This window comes from Myotis davidii, unplaced genomic scaffold, assembly GCF_000327345.1.
Source record: "Myotis davidii unplaced genomic scaffold, ASM32734v1 scaffold167, whole genome shotgun sequence".
NCBI classification, from domain to species: domain Eukaryota; kingdom Metazoa; phylum Chordata; class Mammalia; order Chiroptera; family Vespertilionidae; genus Myotis; species Myotis davidii.
Genome location: NW_006300048.1, coordinates 6,407,300 through 6,422,803, shown reverse-complemented (window position 1 = coordinate 6,422,803; position 15,504 = coordinate 6,407,300). Strand labels below are relative to the sequence as shown.

The 15,504-nt window shown below is 41.0% G+C and overlaps 1 protein-coding gene across 1 annotated transcript in view; it reads left to right on the top strand.

Moving 5' to 3' along the window:
* The window catches only part of TNFRSF21 (tumor necrosis factor receptor superfamily member 21), a 52,751-nt gene that overhangs the window by 17,245 nt on the left and 20,002 nt on the right, over positions 1 to 15,504 (top strand). Inside the window, exon 4 of the mRNA XM_015572163.1 lies at positions 10,591 to 10,857. Coding sequence (XP_015427649.1) covers positions 10,591 to 10,857 — 267 coding nt within the window. The remainder of the gene's footprint in view (positions 1 to 10,590; positions 10,858 to 15,504) is intronic.

Sequence of the window (15,504 nt, the reverse complement as noted above, 5' to 3'; positions counted from 1 at the left end):
ACTACAGCGGGAAGGCCGGGGAGGGTTGGGGGTTGGGAGCGGGGGTAAGAGATCAACTGAAGGACTTGTATGCATGCATATGAGCATAACCAATGGACACAAGACACTGGGGGGCATGGGAGGCTAGGGGAGGGTCAAGGGGAGAAAACAAAAAGGAGATATATGTTATACTCTTTGTAATACTTTAAGCAATAAAACAATTAAAAAAATGAGTGTCCTTGAATTGACCAGGTCAAGCATTGTATAAGCAGATTTTGCAGAGGATGAGGAATTGCTAGACATCTGTTGATTATTCTTTACGACTGATTGGTTGTAAGCATTGCAATATGTGTGCAGAATTCCACGTTATTAGGCATGTTGATGATAATGTTGAGTTTTAAAGAAAAAATAGGTGGATTCCAATTTATAAATTAAAAAAATGACTCACTTTGTTTCAGCAAATCTAAGATGCCATTAATTGCGAGACATGCCATTATTTACATAGCACCAAGGAAAAAACCCCACTGCCACCAAGCTGTGGAAAGGTGTTCCTTAAAATATGCCTTGAAAAAAAAAAATGCCTTGAGATGTCTTAGAATCAGTGAAATTTTAGCCACAATCTTGCCTTTTTTTCCATAGTATCTGACAATAAGATTTTAACTGTGTTGTTCAGTTCTCAGGTTTCCTCTACCAGGCCCATTGACAGTATCTGGCACCTTCATCCCCTGCTTCCTAAAACCTTTCTTCCTTTGGCCTGCAGGACACTGCATCCTCCTGGTTCTCTCAACTCTCTGGCTGTTGTATTCCTTCTTCATTTCCTTGGCTGGCTCTTCTTTAACCCAGCATCTAAGGCAGTGGTTCTCAACAATCTGGCCCTTTAAATACAGTTCCTCATTTTGTGACCCAACCATAAAATTATTTTCATTGCTGTTTCATAACTGTAATGTTGCTACTGTTATGAATCATAATGTAAATATCTGATATGCAGGATGGTCTTAGGTGGCCCCTATGAAAGGGTCGTTCGACCGCCAAAGGGGCTGCGACCCACAGGTTGAGAACCGCTGACAAGCAGTGGAGAGCCCCAGGGCTCAGGACATGCAAACATTCTCCTTCTTGCCTGCCTGACAGACCCAGATGTTTAACAGGCACCTCACTCTTTTTATTTTTTTAAATCATTTTTTATTTTCAATTACAGTTGACGTACATCATTATATTAGTTTCAGGTGTACACCCCAGTGACCAGACATTACATAACTTAATAAATGGTCACTCCAATAAGTCTTGCACCCATCCAATGCCACTCTTAGTTATTAGAGTATTATCAACTGTATTTCCTATGCTGCATTTTATATCCCCCATGACTATTCTATAACAACTAATTTGTACTTCTTAATCCCTTCACCTTTTTCACCCATCGCTCCCAACCTCTGGCAACCAACAAAAAGTTCCCTGTGTTTATAAGTCTGTTTCTGTTCTGCTACTTCATTTTGTTTGTAGACTCAATTGTTGATAGATATCTATTTATTGCCATTTTATTGTTCATATTTTTTATCTTCTTCTTAAAGAATACGCTTTAACATCTATATTATAAAAAGCCAGTGGCCGTAACGCTGTAACGTCATAATGACCGGTCACCAGGAGGTGCATTGATGGGTCTCGTGCTGGGTCTCTAGTTTCATATAATAATGGTTTGGTGGTGGTGAAAGTCTCTAGTTTTTTCTTGTCTTGGAAGCTCTTTATCTGTCCATCAATTCTAAATGGTAGCTTTGCAGGATAAAGTAATCTTGGTTGTAGGTGCTTTCTTTTCACCACTTTGAATATTTCTTACCACTCCCTTCTGGCCTGAAAAGTTTCTTTTGAGAAATCAGCTGACAGTCTTATGGGAGCTCCCTTGTAGGTAGCTAACAGCTTTTTTTTCTCTCTCTTTTTAAGGTTCGCTGTTTGTCTTTAACCTTTTGCATTTTAATTATGATGACAGGCACCTCACTCTTAAGATGTCTAAAACTGAATCCCAAACCATATTTCCACATCAGTTTCCCAATGCACAAAGTGGCTTCTCCAACCTTCTGGTTGCTTAGGCCAAAACCTTAGAATTATCTTTACTCCTTTCCTCTTTCTCACCTCTTATTGGATCCATTAGCAAGTCCAATCAGCTCTACTTTCAAAATACATACAGATGTTGACCATCTCCTATCATTTTCATTCCCACCACTCTGGCCCAAGCCACTATCATCTCCCTTCTGAATCATTGTGATGGCCTCTGAATGGTTGCCCCTCTTCTGCCTGTGCCCCTTTAGTTTATTTTTGACACAATAGCCAAAATGATCCTGTTCAAATGCCATTCTCTATTCAAAATCTCCAGTGAGTTTTATTGCATCCATAGTTGCAGCCTTGATGGCCCAATGCAATCTATACTCTGCCACCATTTATCTCTCAGCCTGAATCCCACTCTTTTCCTCCTGGCTCACTGGCTCCAGCCTACTTCTCCTGTTCATGCCAACACTCTTCCATCCTTCGCCTCTGCTGCTCCCTCTTTCCGGATATCCCTTCTTCCAGATATCAGCATGGCTTCCTCCCTTTCCTCCTTTAACTCTTGATTGGAATGTTCAACGTCAGTGAGGCCTTCTCTTAGATATGGGGTAGAAGACCCTGTATCTAAAATTGAGCCCCGCCCCCTCAACCCTTTTTCTCCCCTCTCAATTTTTCTTCTTAGCACTCCTCACTGTCTAACACACTAAATATCTTAGTACCTATTTTCTTGATTCTTTCTGCTTCCCCCAATAGAATGCAGGCTTCATAAGGAAAGGGCTTTGTTGTGCTTTGTCACAACGAAGTGCCTCGATTAGTGTCTGGTGCAAAGCAAGAGCTCACTACACTTTGTTGACTGAACAGCTTCAAACACTGAAGATGAGTTTTGTGTATTTTATTTTCCCCGGTGGAATGAAATAAAGTATAATTCTTTTTTTCACAGCCTCGGCAATATCTATTTCTTCCATCTGGAAAATTGTCTGCTGTTTTGATAGTTTGCCATTGGTAAACATTCTGTCCATTAACCTCCTGAGACCTCTGCACAGTGGTTTTTAGTATCTCCTGAGATTCATCAGAGCTTACACTTATTGTCCATTAAACCTTCAACAAGATAGAGATTAATTTTGCTTCAGAAAGCACCTGTTGGGTTTAAAATGAAATCTAAACATTCTCTTCAACTTTTGTACCTCCGCTAGGAAACCAGTGTTTTTTTTAACTCAGGGCAAACCAGTCCCTAGTGTGCTGCGTTGGGAGTGATCCCTGTTGCTCTGCCATGTTTGAATCACCCTATGATATGGTGGTTACTACAACAACGCATCTACATGTGAGATTGTTGCTTGTGGGAGCACTTACTTTGCTATGAGGCCAGACAGACAATGGCCTGGGTGGCTCATCTCTGGTGCAGTGAGAGAACCCAGGAGAACTCTGCTCCTGCTGAGCTCTGTTCCTGTCATGAACGCAGTGGCCCACCCTCAGTGGGAAGAGGGCACCAGCACAGGGAGAGGTTGTTGCATAAGAACTGGATTCCTGTGCCAGGAAGCTCAGGTTCCACCAATTGGTGACCACTCTGTGGGCCTTGACATTATTCTAGAGACTAGAGACCTGGCAGAGCCACACAGCAAAGGTGTGATGGTATGTGGCTGCTCAGGTACTTAATGGCTTTCTACAGAGGCTAATGAGATGGTGAATGGTGGGGGCTTTCAGGGAAGAGGGGAGGGATGACAAAAAGGATCTCATTCATTCATTCATTCATTCATTCAAAGATGTTCATTGTACTTCTATCATGTGCTAGGCTCTGGGGATAACTAATCAAAGGAGGTCCTGGGATAGCTAATCAAAGGAGATGTGGGGCAAAAAGTAGTCAGAAAATTACCATTGTACAGAAAGAACATGGATTCTAAGAATGCTAAACAAGTTATAGAAGGAGTCCAGGCCTATACGTCAGTCTGTACTTTGCCGGGAGTGATAGGCTTGCTCAAGTGGCCCTGGCCATGGGTATTTTTGCTTTGTGAATTTTAAGGCACAAGTAGAGAAAAGATCATGAACTTTGCCATCACAAGATATGGTTTCAAACTCCATGATCTTGGGCAAATGACAACCTCTAAGATTTCAGTGTCCACAGGCTTTTATTCAAATTTCCAAACATGACCTATGTTGTTTTGTACATATGTTGTGTCCATCTTTGCCCTTGGCTCTGTAATTGGTAAGTCTGAGGTCACAGCGCATGCCAATGAGCAGCATGTCTGTGAGGGGTGGGGGTCAGGGTGGTAAGTAAAAGGGTAGTAGTCTTGAGCTCATGTCTCCTGATACACAGGTGTGTGTGTGTGTGTGTGTGTGTGTGCGCGCGCGCGCGCGTGTGTGTGTGTGTGTGTGTGCGCGCGCACACGCAGATAGATAAACCAGCACAGGGAGAACTGTGGTGTCGTTTGCACTCGAAGGAGCTTGTTCATTAATTACCTCCATGGGAATTTTCTCATTATTTGTCCCTCTACCTCTTTCCAGAAGAATAATGAGAACTGACATTATATTTAATAAGTTGGGAGATGTAGTGGGAATGCTTTCATCTCTTAAGGTTAAATGATGAGCATTTGGTACCATGAAAAGGCTTATAAACATATTCATTTTCTTCATGCACCCTTTCTGTGCAGAGCCGGGTGGCACAGCCTGAAGACCAGAGTGCTGCATTGTGGGTTAGATGGCCTTTGTTCGCTCTGTCTCTGTCAGCACTGTCCTTCATACCTCATCCAGGGAAGGCTTTAATATGGGCTCTTAATAATGGCACTCATTGCAGATATTTGTCTCCAGGAAAGAGCTTTAATAACTTCTCTGATTATAAAGGTCAATTCAGGTTTGTATAAAAAGAGGAGGAACACTTTTTTGCATAATGTAGCTCACGTTGAGCTTAAAAGGGACAGAGCTTCAAATTAGGGTTGTCACCCAGATAGTATCTAATTCAGGGTTTTATAAGGCACTGGAAAATGCCATCTTTTCCGTAATTACCCAGTTGATCACCTCATGCCTTTCTCATGGTGGGTCTGGGCAGTGTCAGCGCCGTGTACTGTTGCAATGGCCTGTGTGTGGCAGGGGCAGCGGCAGCATTTTTGCTTTCATGTTTGCCTTTCTGTGGATGATGCTCCTCCTTTGCAGTGGTGCCCGTTTTCACACAAGCTAGTGAGGTTTCGAAAAGCCCAGGAAGCCAGAATTCTGGTGTGTGACTTCATTGCTCAGCTCTTATGATCTGGTATTAAAGCCTTTGTCTATGTAGAACTCCTCCCACCTTTTAGGTACATTGCCCAGTGAGACTTGCCCATGCAGAAATGGGGGGACGAGGGAAGGAGAACCAGTGTGCAGTGAGGTGCTGTGCTTGATGGTTTTTATACTGGATTCCATAAATATCCTACCCACCCTATGAGATAAGAGGTGTTATTTTCATTTTACTGTTGTGGACACTGAAATCTTAGAGGTTGTCATTTGCCCAAGGTCATGGAGTTTGAAACCATATCTTGTGATGGCAAAGTTCATGATCTTTTCTCTACTTGCATCTTAAAATTCACAAGGCATTTACCCATGGCCAGGGCCACCTGAGCAAGCCTATCACTCCTGGCGAAGTACAGACTGATGTATAGACCAGGACTCCTTCCATAACTTGTTTAGAAACTTCAGTGATTCCCAGTGTTCCAGGACCCGACATCACAGAAAAAGCAAAGTTAAGCTTCATTCTCTGTCTCATAGCACTTACTTCAGTGGGTTGACGGTTTTACTGCTTTTCAACCTAAGAAAAAAGAGACTTTGGAATCACATTTAGCTAAACAAACAGGTCAATTCAACACATTGACTGTCTCATGTCTAGATGAAAACTCTTAGAACTCTGATGGGACAGATGATCAAACAGAAAGTTGGTCTCTATTTCATTTACTATCATTTCACATTGAGGTTAGTAATTGGGGTGGAAACTTCCATTGTGTGTGTGTGTGTGCGTGCACACATGATTTCTTCAACAAAATATTATCGAAGTTGTTATGCCATTTGGTGGTTTAGGTCTCTTTAACTTTGCTATAGTTTCAGGGGTTGGTGAACTATAGCACCTGCCATATCCATCCCACTACTAGTTTTTGTAAATAAGTTTTAATTAGAACACAGCCCACTCATTTGTATTCTCTAGGGCTGTTCTCATGTTAGCAACTGAGTTGAATTGGGACAGAGATCATATAGTTCTCAAAGTCTAAAATATTTACTGTTGCCCTTTACAGAAAAAGTTTACTGACTTCTTCTTTTAGATTACTATAGTTTTATAGGCAAGAAATACACTTGCTAGCCCCAGAGAAAATGCTCCAAGCATCTGCTTCATCAGTAATAACAGGCCAGGAAGAAGCACATGCACCATGGTCAGCCCTGAGTGCATTCATAGGTTGATTAGGTGGCCATACCCTAGAACAGTGATGGCGAACCCATGACATGCGTGTCAGAGGTGACACCCAAACTCACTTTTTTGGTTGATTTTTCTTTGTTAAATGGCATTTAAATATATAAAATAAATATCAAAAATATAAGTCTTTGTTTTACTATGGTTGCAAATATCAAGAAATTTCTATATGTGACACGGCACCAGGGTTGTTAGGATTTTTCAAAATGCTGACACGCCGAGCTCAAAAGGTTCACCGTCACTGCCCTAGAACGTAATCCCAGTGAATAGTAATGCTCCTCTACAACACTACATTCCCTATTCACCACAATAGAGGTACCACTAACTAGTTGAGTGACCTTGAACCAAACACTAACCTTTCTACATGAGGTTCCTCATCAATAGTATGTGTATGTATCAAGTATATATAAATACATGTCATATAAGTGTGTTATATATACAGTTTCAAAGGGAATAATAAATAAACATCAAATAAAGTAACAATAAAAAGACCCATTTTCTCCCCACCCAGCTTAGAAAATAGAGCCTTGTGAATAGCTTTTTAAGTTCCTTCTGTGCACCTACCTGGTAACATTCCCCTCCCTTCAGAGGTAACTGTCTCAATTTTGTTTTATCATCCCACTGCTTTTCTCCATAGCTGTATTTAGTTTTGCCTAAAACTTTTTCTAAAGAAAGAACACTTTCAAAGCCCATCACATTTTGTGTTTCATTGGTGTTACTACATTTTCATGGTGATAAACTCTTTCTGTCTTAAAAGTTCCTAAAGGGCTCTCGGTCCAGCAAACACAGTAACACACAGTAGCTGCTCAGTAAATACTCCTGAGATACTCGGCAGACTTTTCTTTTCTCCTTGGTTGTAAGGTGCATCGGACTCATGGGCTAGCTCAGGCTGGTCTCCCTTCACCTCTGAGGTTTAGTGATTGCGTGTTATGATGAAAGGCTGGTATCTCCAGCGGGAGCCACTGTCTCTGCCATCGTTAGATTTATCAGCTCCCACAATGGGAGGGGGCAGTGGTGTAGACTTGCTGACCCAGGCCAGTTCACTTGCGCGTTGGCTCCATGTTTTCATAGTAAAAGAATAAGATGAAACCTGATTTATGGGCCTTACATTTAGCTTCCAGGCAATTCAGTTGAAGGAAAATCCCACTGTTATCTATCCTTTGTGTTTTTCTTTTTTTCCTTTATTTTGTGGCTGAAAAAAAAAGTACAAATACTGGGTTTTGGAAGAAGGAACTGTTATTAAACTTAAGCCTTTTCAACTCTGTAATTACTCTATAAAGGCAGTGTATTTGCATCAGAAATGCATTTAGTCTTAAGTTATAGTGCCTAGTAGTATATGGAGCATTTATAATGATGGGGTATTCCAAAAATAAATCAACTCTATAGAAAATGCTAATCAGCTCATCCCCAGGGACCACAGTGACTATCTCCATTGTACAAATGAGGAAGTGGACATGACAGTTAGTGGTTTGCCCAAAGCCACACTGTCATGGGCATTATGAAGATTTAAGCAATGGACCCACATACAAGAAAACAGTCATGTTTTCATGTCAGACACGGTGGACCTTAGTCAAACTGACCTAAAATTAAGATTCAGGGACTAATAAGCCTTTTGGTGTTTGGCAATCTGCCACATCAACCGCAGAGAGCTGCCTCACTCCTCACAGGTACCTGTGGGATTTTTTGGAGGATTCTGTTTGCTTGAAATCGAAAGCTCTGTATCTGGCTCAACGTTGCTGTGAAAACTGAAAAGCAACTGGTTCAAGTATAGTTTACACTGCCAAGGAAAACAGGGTGAGAAGTACAGTAATGTCTCAATTTGTGGCATTCTACTTTTACAATTGACAAGAAAGTGGCCTCTGCCATGAACTTTTTTTTTTTGAAAATCATTTTCAGGAGGTTGATTAAGGGTGTGTGTTCAGTCTTCTAAACCGTGTGCCTCAGTAGGATTTCATGGCAGAGGGAGAATTGATATGGGGGAACCACAGAGTCCTCTATTTTCAAAGAAGCTTCTGGAATTAGTATTGCTTTTTTCTTAAACAAAAATTGATAGCTCAGTTTATAAACATTTCCTCCCAACAACTGATTGGAGCAAAAACATTTCGGTTTTTTCTTGGTTAACCTCTAATTAATTGAAAAAGCCAATTTACCCTAACAGGAAGCTCCTTGATTCTTCTCTTTGCCTTTCTTCACTAGACTTCACTTGGGAACGGGACCTCATTTTGTTTATTGAGTAGCAAATGTTTTTTTAATATATTTTTTTATTGTTGATAGTATTACAGATATCTCCCATTTCCCTCCCCCCTTTCCCTCCTCCTCTTAGGCCCTCTCCGCCCCCATACCCATTCCCTCCCCTCTCCCCCAGATGTTCCCCATTTCCCCCTTTCACCTGACTCCCACTCCACCCCAGGCCTTCACCACCCTATTGTCTATGTCCATGGGCTATCCATGTATGCATATAAGTTCTTTGATTTATCTCTTCTCATTCCCCCAACCCCATATCGAGGTGTGTCAGTCTGTTCCATGCCTCCATGCTTCAGGTCTTATTTTGTTGGTCAACTCATTTTGTTCATTAGATTCCACAAATAAGTGAGATCATGTGATATTTGTCTTTCTCAGGTTGGCTTATTTCACTTAGCATAATATTTTCCAGGTCTGTCCATGCTGTCCCAAAGCTGAGTAGTACATGTTCCTAAGGCATTGCTAACCAAAGTAGCTCTCGTATCAGAGTGTGTGAATATAGCCTCATTGGAATACATAGTATTAACTCAGAGAACTCACCCACCTGTTGGGTAAACTACCAGAGCCCTTACTGTGAGGTTGCATACACACCCTGTGTATAAATTTGGGCAAAGCTGTTAAGCAATTGCAGGGGGAAGGTTCCATAAAGAGGAAGACACCAGAGCATGCTACTCAAGAAAAGCTGCATCTCACAGAAGGTCGGGGCCAACAGCCTATCCTGAGTTTGTAGATTCTGAGATTTGATTTTGGCATTTCATCCTGTATTTCATCAAATGTGGGCACTGCAGACCCACACTGACTGAGTTTCTAAGTGGCTGATAAATCAGAATGACAGTTTATAACATTATCCAGTAAATCGGGCTCAGTACCCAACCTAATATTGTAATATTGGGCAAATTGCATAATTTTTCTAAGTGTTTTTTTCTCTCTTTTCTTACCTGTAGAATTGGAATGTTAATGCTTTATAAAGATGTTCAGTGAGCTAATGGCTAATGTCTTACTATACTGCCTGGAAGATAATTGCTATTGTTATTATAGTGTCATTTTGGCTGTTGTCTTCATTATCGCTGCAAGTATTATAGGAGACTGAATAATAGATCAGAACATTGCTTCTTGAGCATCAATTAAGCACAAGAAGTGAGAAGTTCTTAAGGAGTGTCCCCATTGGGCTGGAACAGCCGGGTGCATAGTCAGCTGACATAATGGACGCCCTTGCCAGGAGCTGAGCACCCTTCACCCACACAGTGCTGGGGGAGCTCCACTGCAGTTTTCGTCTATGGCTTATCTTTTTCTAGATTTCTTGAAAAAGTCACCACTTTTTTAGTCTGGGAGCCGCTAATCTATTTGGTTCTGGTTGTTTTTAGCAGTAACAAAGGAACCACTCTGATGACTTTGTTTGGGTTTGGCTTTCAAAACATCTTCTAGGGGCGATTTATTGTACTTTCAAGATTGCTCCTTCTTCTGGTTCCACATTTAGGAATTGAAATGTTCAGGAGAGTACCTACCTAGTCCCCAGGATGGGCTGCGGGTGTCAAGTACTTATAGTAGGCAATGCATTCCTTTGGCATATAGCAATAAGCATGCTTCTTTTATTATTATTTTTTAAAGTATATATATTTTTATTGATTTCAGAGACGAAGGGAGAGAGAGACAGAAACATAAATGATGAGAGAGAAACATTAACATCGATTAACAGCCTCCTGCATGGATTGGGATGGAGCCAGCAACCCGGGCTTGTGCTCAGACTGGGAATCAAACTGTGACCTGCTGGTTCATAGGTCCACCCTCAGCCCCTGAGTCACACTGGCTGGGCAAGCATGCTTCTTTTTGTTCATTAAAGCAGAGCAGCCTTATATAAAACCCCTCCCTCACATGCTTTTCTTACAATTGTTATTATTTTTTATTTTACCTCTGGTATAGGTATTGACATCCTGAAGCTGGTGGCAGCCCAGGTGGGAAGCCAGTGGAAGGACATCTATCAGTTCCTGTGCAATGCCAGCGAGAGGGAGGTGGCCGCTTTCTCCAACGGGTACGCGGCGGACCATGAGCGGGCCTACGCGGCCCTGCAGCACTGGACCATCCGCGGCTCCGAGGCCAGCCTCGCGCAGCTCATCAGCGCCCTGCGCCAGTACCGCCGCAACGACGTGGTAGAGAAGATCCGTGGACTCATGGAAGATACCACCCAGGTATTGTATCCAGGTCTTCTGTCTTCCCCACTAACTTTTTGGTTCCAGTGCGTCACATTTTGCTAGGAATATGTAATAAGGAAAAATACCTGATATTAGGTGTTTAGGTATATGTATACACACACACACACACACACACACACACACACACACACCCCTACACACCCTCTAGGGCACTGGTTCTCTCTTTTTTTAAAAATATATTTTTATTGATTTCAGAGAGGAAAGGAGAGATAGAAATAGCAATGATGAGAGAGAATCATTGATCGGCTGCCTCCTGCAGGCCCCACACAGGGGATGGAGCCCCAGACCTGGGCATGTGCTTAACGGGGACTCGAACCATGACCTTCTGGTTCATAGGACGATGCTCAACCACTGAGCCACGCTGGCCTGGCTAGGGATTTGTTCTCAATGGGTGTTCATGAGACTCATCTGGACATCTTTTTAAAAATTCTGGTACTTTGGTCCCACTGTAGACCAGTCAAGTCAGAATCTCTACGGGGAACTAGGAATCGGTATTTTTCAAAGTCTCCAAGTGATTTTTTTTTTTTAAGCATCTTTTTTTAAAAGAATTTTTTATTTTTATTTTTTAAAAATATATTTAATTGATTTTTTTACAGAGAGGAAGGGAGAGGGAGAGAGAGTTAGAAACATTGATCAGCTGCCTCCTGCACACTCCCTACTGGGGATGTGCCCACAACCAAGGTACATGCCCTTGACGGGAATCAGACCCGGGACCCTTGAGTCCGCAGGCTGACGCTCTATCCACTGAGCCAACCCAGTTAGGGCGCTCTCCAAGTGATTTTAATGTGCAGTTAAGAATCATTGTCTTTGGGGATAGGTTCTAACGTCAGTCTGTGCAGTGGGTCTACTTCTTGAAAACTTCTGTGATGTGGCTCAGCTTACACCCTGAGCATGCCGGTGGTGCTGGCAGCAGTCAGTAACATGATTCATCCTCCTCCTTGAGCTTGTTCAAGTCCCCACATCAAATGGGAATGGAGGGGACCCAGGAGTGTGACTTACTTATAGTCTCTGAGCCCTTGGGGACCCAATGCCCTGCATTTGAATCCTGGCTGTGGTAGGTAGTAGCTGGGTGACCAAGGGTTAAGGACTTCAGCTTTCTCTGCTTCTGGTATCTCATTTGTAAGCCAACTTTGTAGGGTTGATTAAGACTAGAAATTAAGTACATAAAATGCCTGACGCATTGAAGGCGTTCTACAAATGGTAGTTATAACCATGATGTAAATCATTTTACTTGGCCTTTCCTATTCATAATGTGCTTCCCTGAAAGGCCATGAATCAAGTACAAATGTGGATATTGATTTATAGTCCTCACAGACTTCGATTAAAGTTTTGGAGCATATTCCCAAAGTAAGAAAAAATGCTGCCATGGAGACTTGCTAAAACCCACTTAAAATGTAAAAGGCCATTCTGCCTGCGGTATTTTCTAGTGGTCCAAACTTATTACCTGAAAGAGCTAGTGAATTAACTCTAATTCACTATTTTTCTGCACTAAATTTTATATATCAAGGGGCTCCCTTTTATATATTTAAGAAATCCAAATGCTTTTTATCTTTTCATACCAATAGTCATCAGGGGGATCTTTTATCTAAGTGACTAGATAGAAATTTGTAGCTGCTAATTGACTCTGAAGGTGGTCTTTAAAACTCCTGGCATATTTTTTACTTCTTTGAAATGTGGAATTTTGGAAAAAACTAATTCCTAATAGATGTAGTGTTAAACATTCAAAGGCACACAGCAGTGTCTCGTGACTTTCTGAGGAATGATCTCAATATGCGTAGCTCACAACTAAAACTGGGCTTTAAGCAGCTGGATTTGGGGAAAGCAAAGGGAGGCGTTAAATATCCAATTAAAGAAAACAGCTTTGGTGAATGGAATGGAGGGAATCCAGAGGTGGATATTATTATATTTCCTTGGAGTGTTGGCTTTAAGGAAGCACTGGCAGGGCACAGGGTAGGTTCTAAGGTCCTTGAAGAAGGCTTTAGATCAGCGGTTCTCAACCTGTGGGTCCTGACCCCTTTGGGGTTTGAACGACCCTTTCACAGGGGTCGCCTAAGACCATCGGAAAACACATATATAATTACATGTTGTTTTTGTGATTAATCACTATGCTTTAATTATGTTCAATTTGTAACAATGAAATTGGGGGTCACCACAACATGAGGAGCTGTATTAAAGGGTCGCGGCGTTAGGAAGGTTGAGAACCACTGCTTTAGATACTTCAGAATAAGTCACATTGTCTCCTTGATGATGCTTACAAGAAAGATAAAATGCAATGGATGCCACGTTAGGACAGGCTCAGTGCAATATTGAATAAGGTAGAAAGATGGTCGTGATATATTGTTAGGGGAAAAGGAGGTTACTGAACTGCGTTTCGTATTTCTCATTAGGAAAAGCAAATGTGAGCATGGGGATATATAAAAAAAGGAAAATGAAAATGCATAAAAATGTTAATGTTGTTATTGAACCTAGATGGTAGACTTAGAAGTGATTTTCTTCTTTTTAAATCATTTGCTATAATGAGGAAGATTACTTTTGTGATTTTAAATATTTTTTAGAATGACAGCTGAAAGGGCACAAGAGAAAAGGATAGGTAAGGCTTGCTTTACTGTGTTAAATTGAGAGAGGGATCATCCTCATTTTAATTTAGGGAGAGCAGTGATTTAGGTGACAGTCAATTCTTCCTTATTTAGGACTGCCTGAGGTTTGTGATGTTGGGTCAGATTTGCCAAAAGCTTATTAAAACTTGCTTCATTTTTGGTTTCTGCAAATCCATTTCATTTCTCTGTGTACACTCAACAATCACTTAGAATTTGGACCTAGTCTTTGGGGTACTATTTTAGTAGTAGTGATGATGATAGGGTATTGACTATCACTAGTGACATTTTTATGTTTCACTGATGATTCCATTGAAATAATGGAAACTGCTGTTCCATAGCAGTCTATTGAGCATCTACTTCATTCTAGGCACTGACATAGTTGCTAGGAACAGTGGGCCCAACGTCTCTATGCAAGAGAATGCATATCAAGGACGGTGGTTCATAAGAAAAGCCACTGCATTAATGAATAAGCAGAACAGTCCCAAGTACCAAACTCTTGCACCTTTTAGTTCTTTTTTTTTCTCTCTCTATTTCCTCTATAGTACAAAAAAAAAAAATCTCATATCTATTTTTTGTTATTTATTTTCTATGAAACAGTGGCATCAAAGCATCTTACAGCTTTCTTTTTGGTGCTAGGATAGCCTACGTGTTATGATGGAGGCTAAGAAGGCAATATTATGCTTCATGTTCCATATTTTAATTGTCCATCATTGCCCTGCAGCATTCTGGACTCTAATTTAGTAGCTAATGAGCATGGGTTTCTGGCTGCCAGATCGTACTAACTGCACACTATGTAACTGTGGGCTCATAGTTTACCTCGGAGATCTGTCAGAGTCAAACAAGGAATCAGAACCCAGGGGCATAATTGAGACTGATTCTTCCCATCTTATGATGGATTTGTATTCTTGGCGTATTGTAGTGCTGCTGGGGATTTGAGACTTTGCCCCAGGAGCTAATGGCCTCTTAATGTGTAAAAACTACTGCGTGTGTATGTGCGCTTAAAAATGGTTAATGTTTGTTCCTATTCATGAGGTACCTATGTTATGTTCCACTCAAAGGATCAGCCCCAGTGTGCTTTTCAGTGATTTCTGTCCAGAACAGCTGGCTTATTGTTAGCCATGGTAGCCTATTAGCCATTTTTAAATTAAACACATTCAGAGCCTAACTTTTTCATTAAAAAAATTTTTTTATACTCAAAAATTATATAGTAAAATTCACTTTTTGGTGTACTGTTCTTTGAGTTCTCTCTCTTTATTTTTATACCTGTTTTTTTTTGAAGCAGTTTTAGGTTTTAATAAAAATTGAGAAGGAGGTACAGAGATTTCCCATACATTCATAGACTCCTCCATTATCAACACTACTCACCAGAATGACTTTTTTTTTCCCACCAAAGATGAACTTACATTGACACATTTTAATCATCCAAACCCATAGTTTACCTTAGGGTTCGTTCTTGGTATTGTGCATTCTGTGGGTTCGGACAAGTGTATAATGACACATATTCAACATTATAATAAAAACAATATTTTTACTGCCCCCCAAATCCTCTATGCTCTGCCTATTTATATCTTTCCCCCACCCCACTCCCATCAACCCCTAAACTTTTTACTGTCTCCATAGTTTTGCCTTTTTCAGAATGCCCTATAGTTGGAATCATACAGTCGGTAGCCTTTTCAGATTGGCTTCTTGCACTTAGTAATATGCATCTAAGTGTCCTCCATGTCTTTTCATGACTTGGTAGCTCATTTGTTTTTAGCACTGAATAATATTTCACTGTCTGGATGTACCACACTTAACCATTCACCCACTTCACTCTTTTTCTTGGGTATGAGATGCATTTTTATGTACCCTCTTCTTTAAACATCTAAAGTGAACCCAGCCTTTCAGAATTATATCGACTCTTCCCTTTCTAGGACATAAGCATTTAGAAGCAACAGCAAAGCAGTGGGACAATCATGGGAAGTTACTGGGACTTGGCCAAAGCTATCTATTTTTTTAAAACTTTTTTTATGTTTTTAAATATATA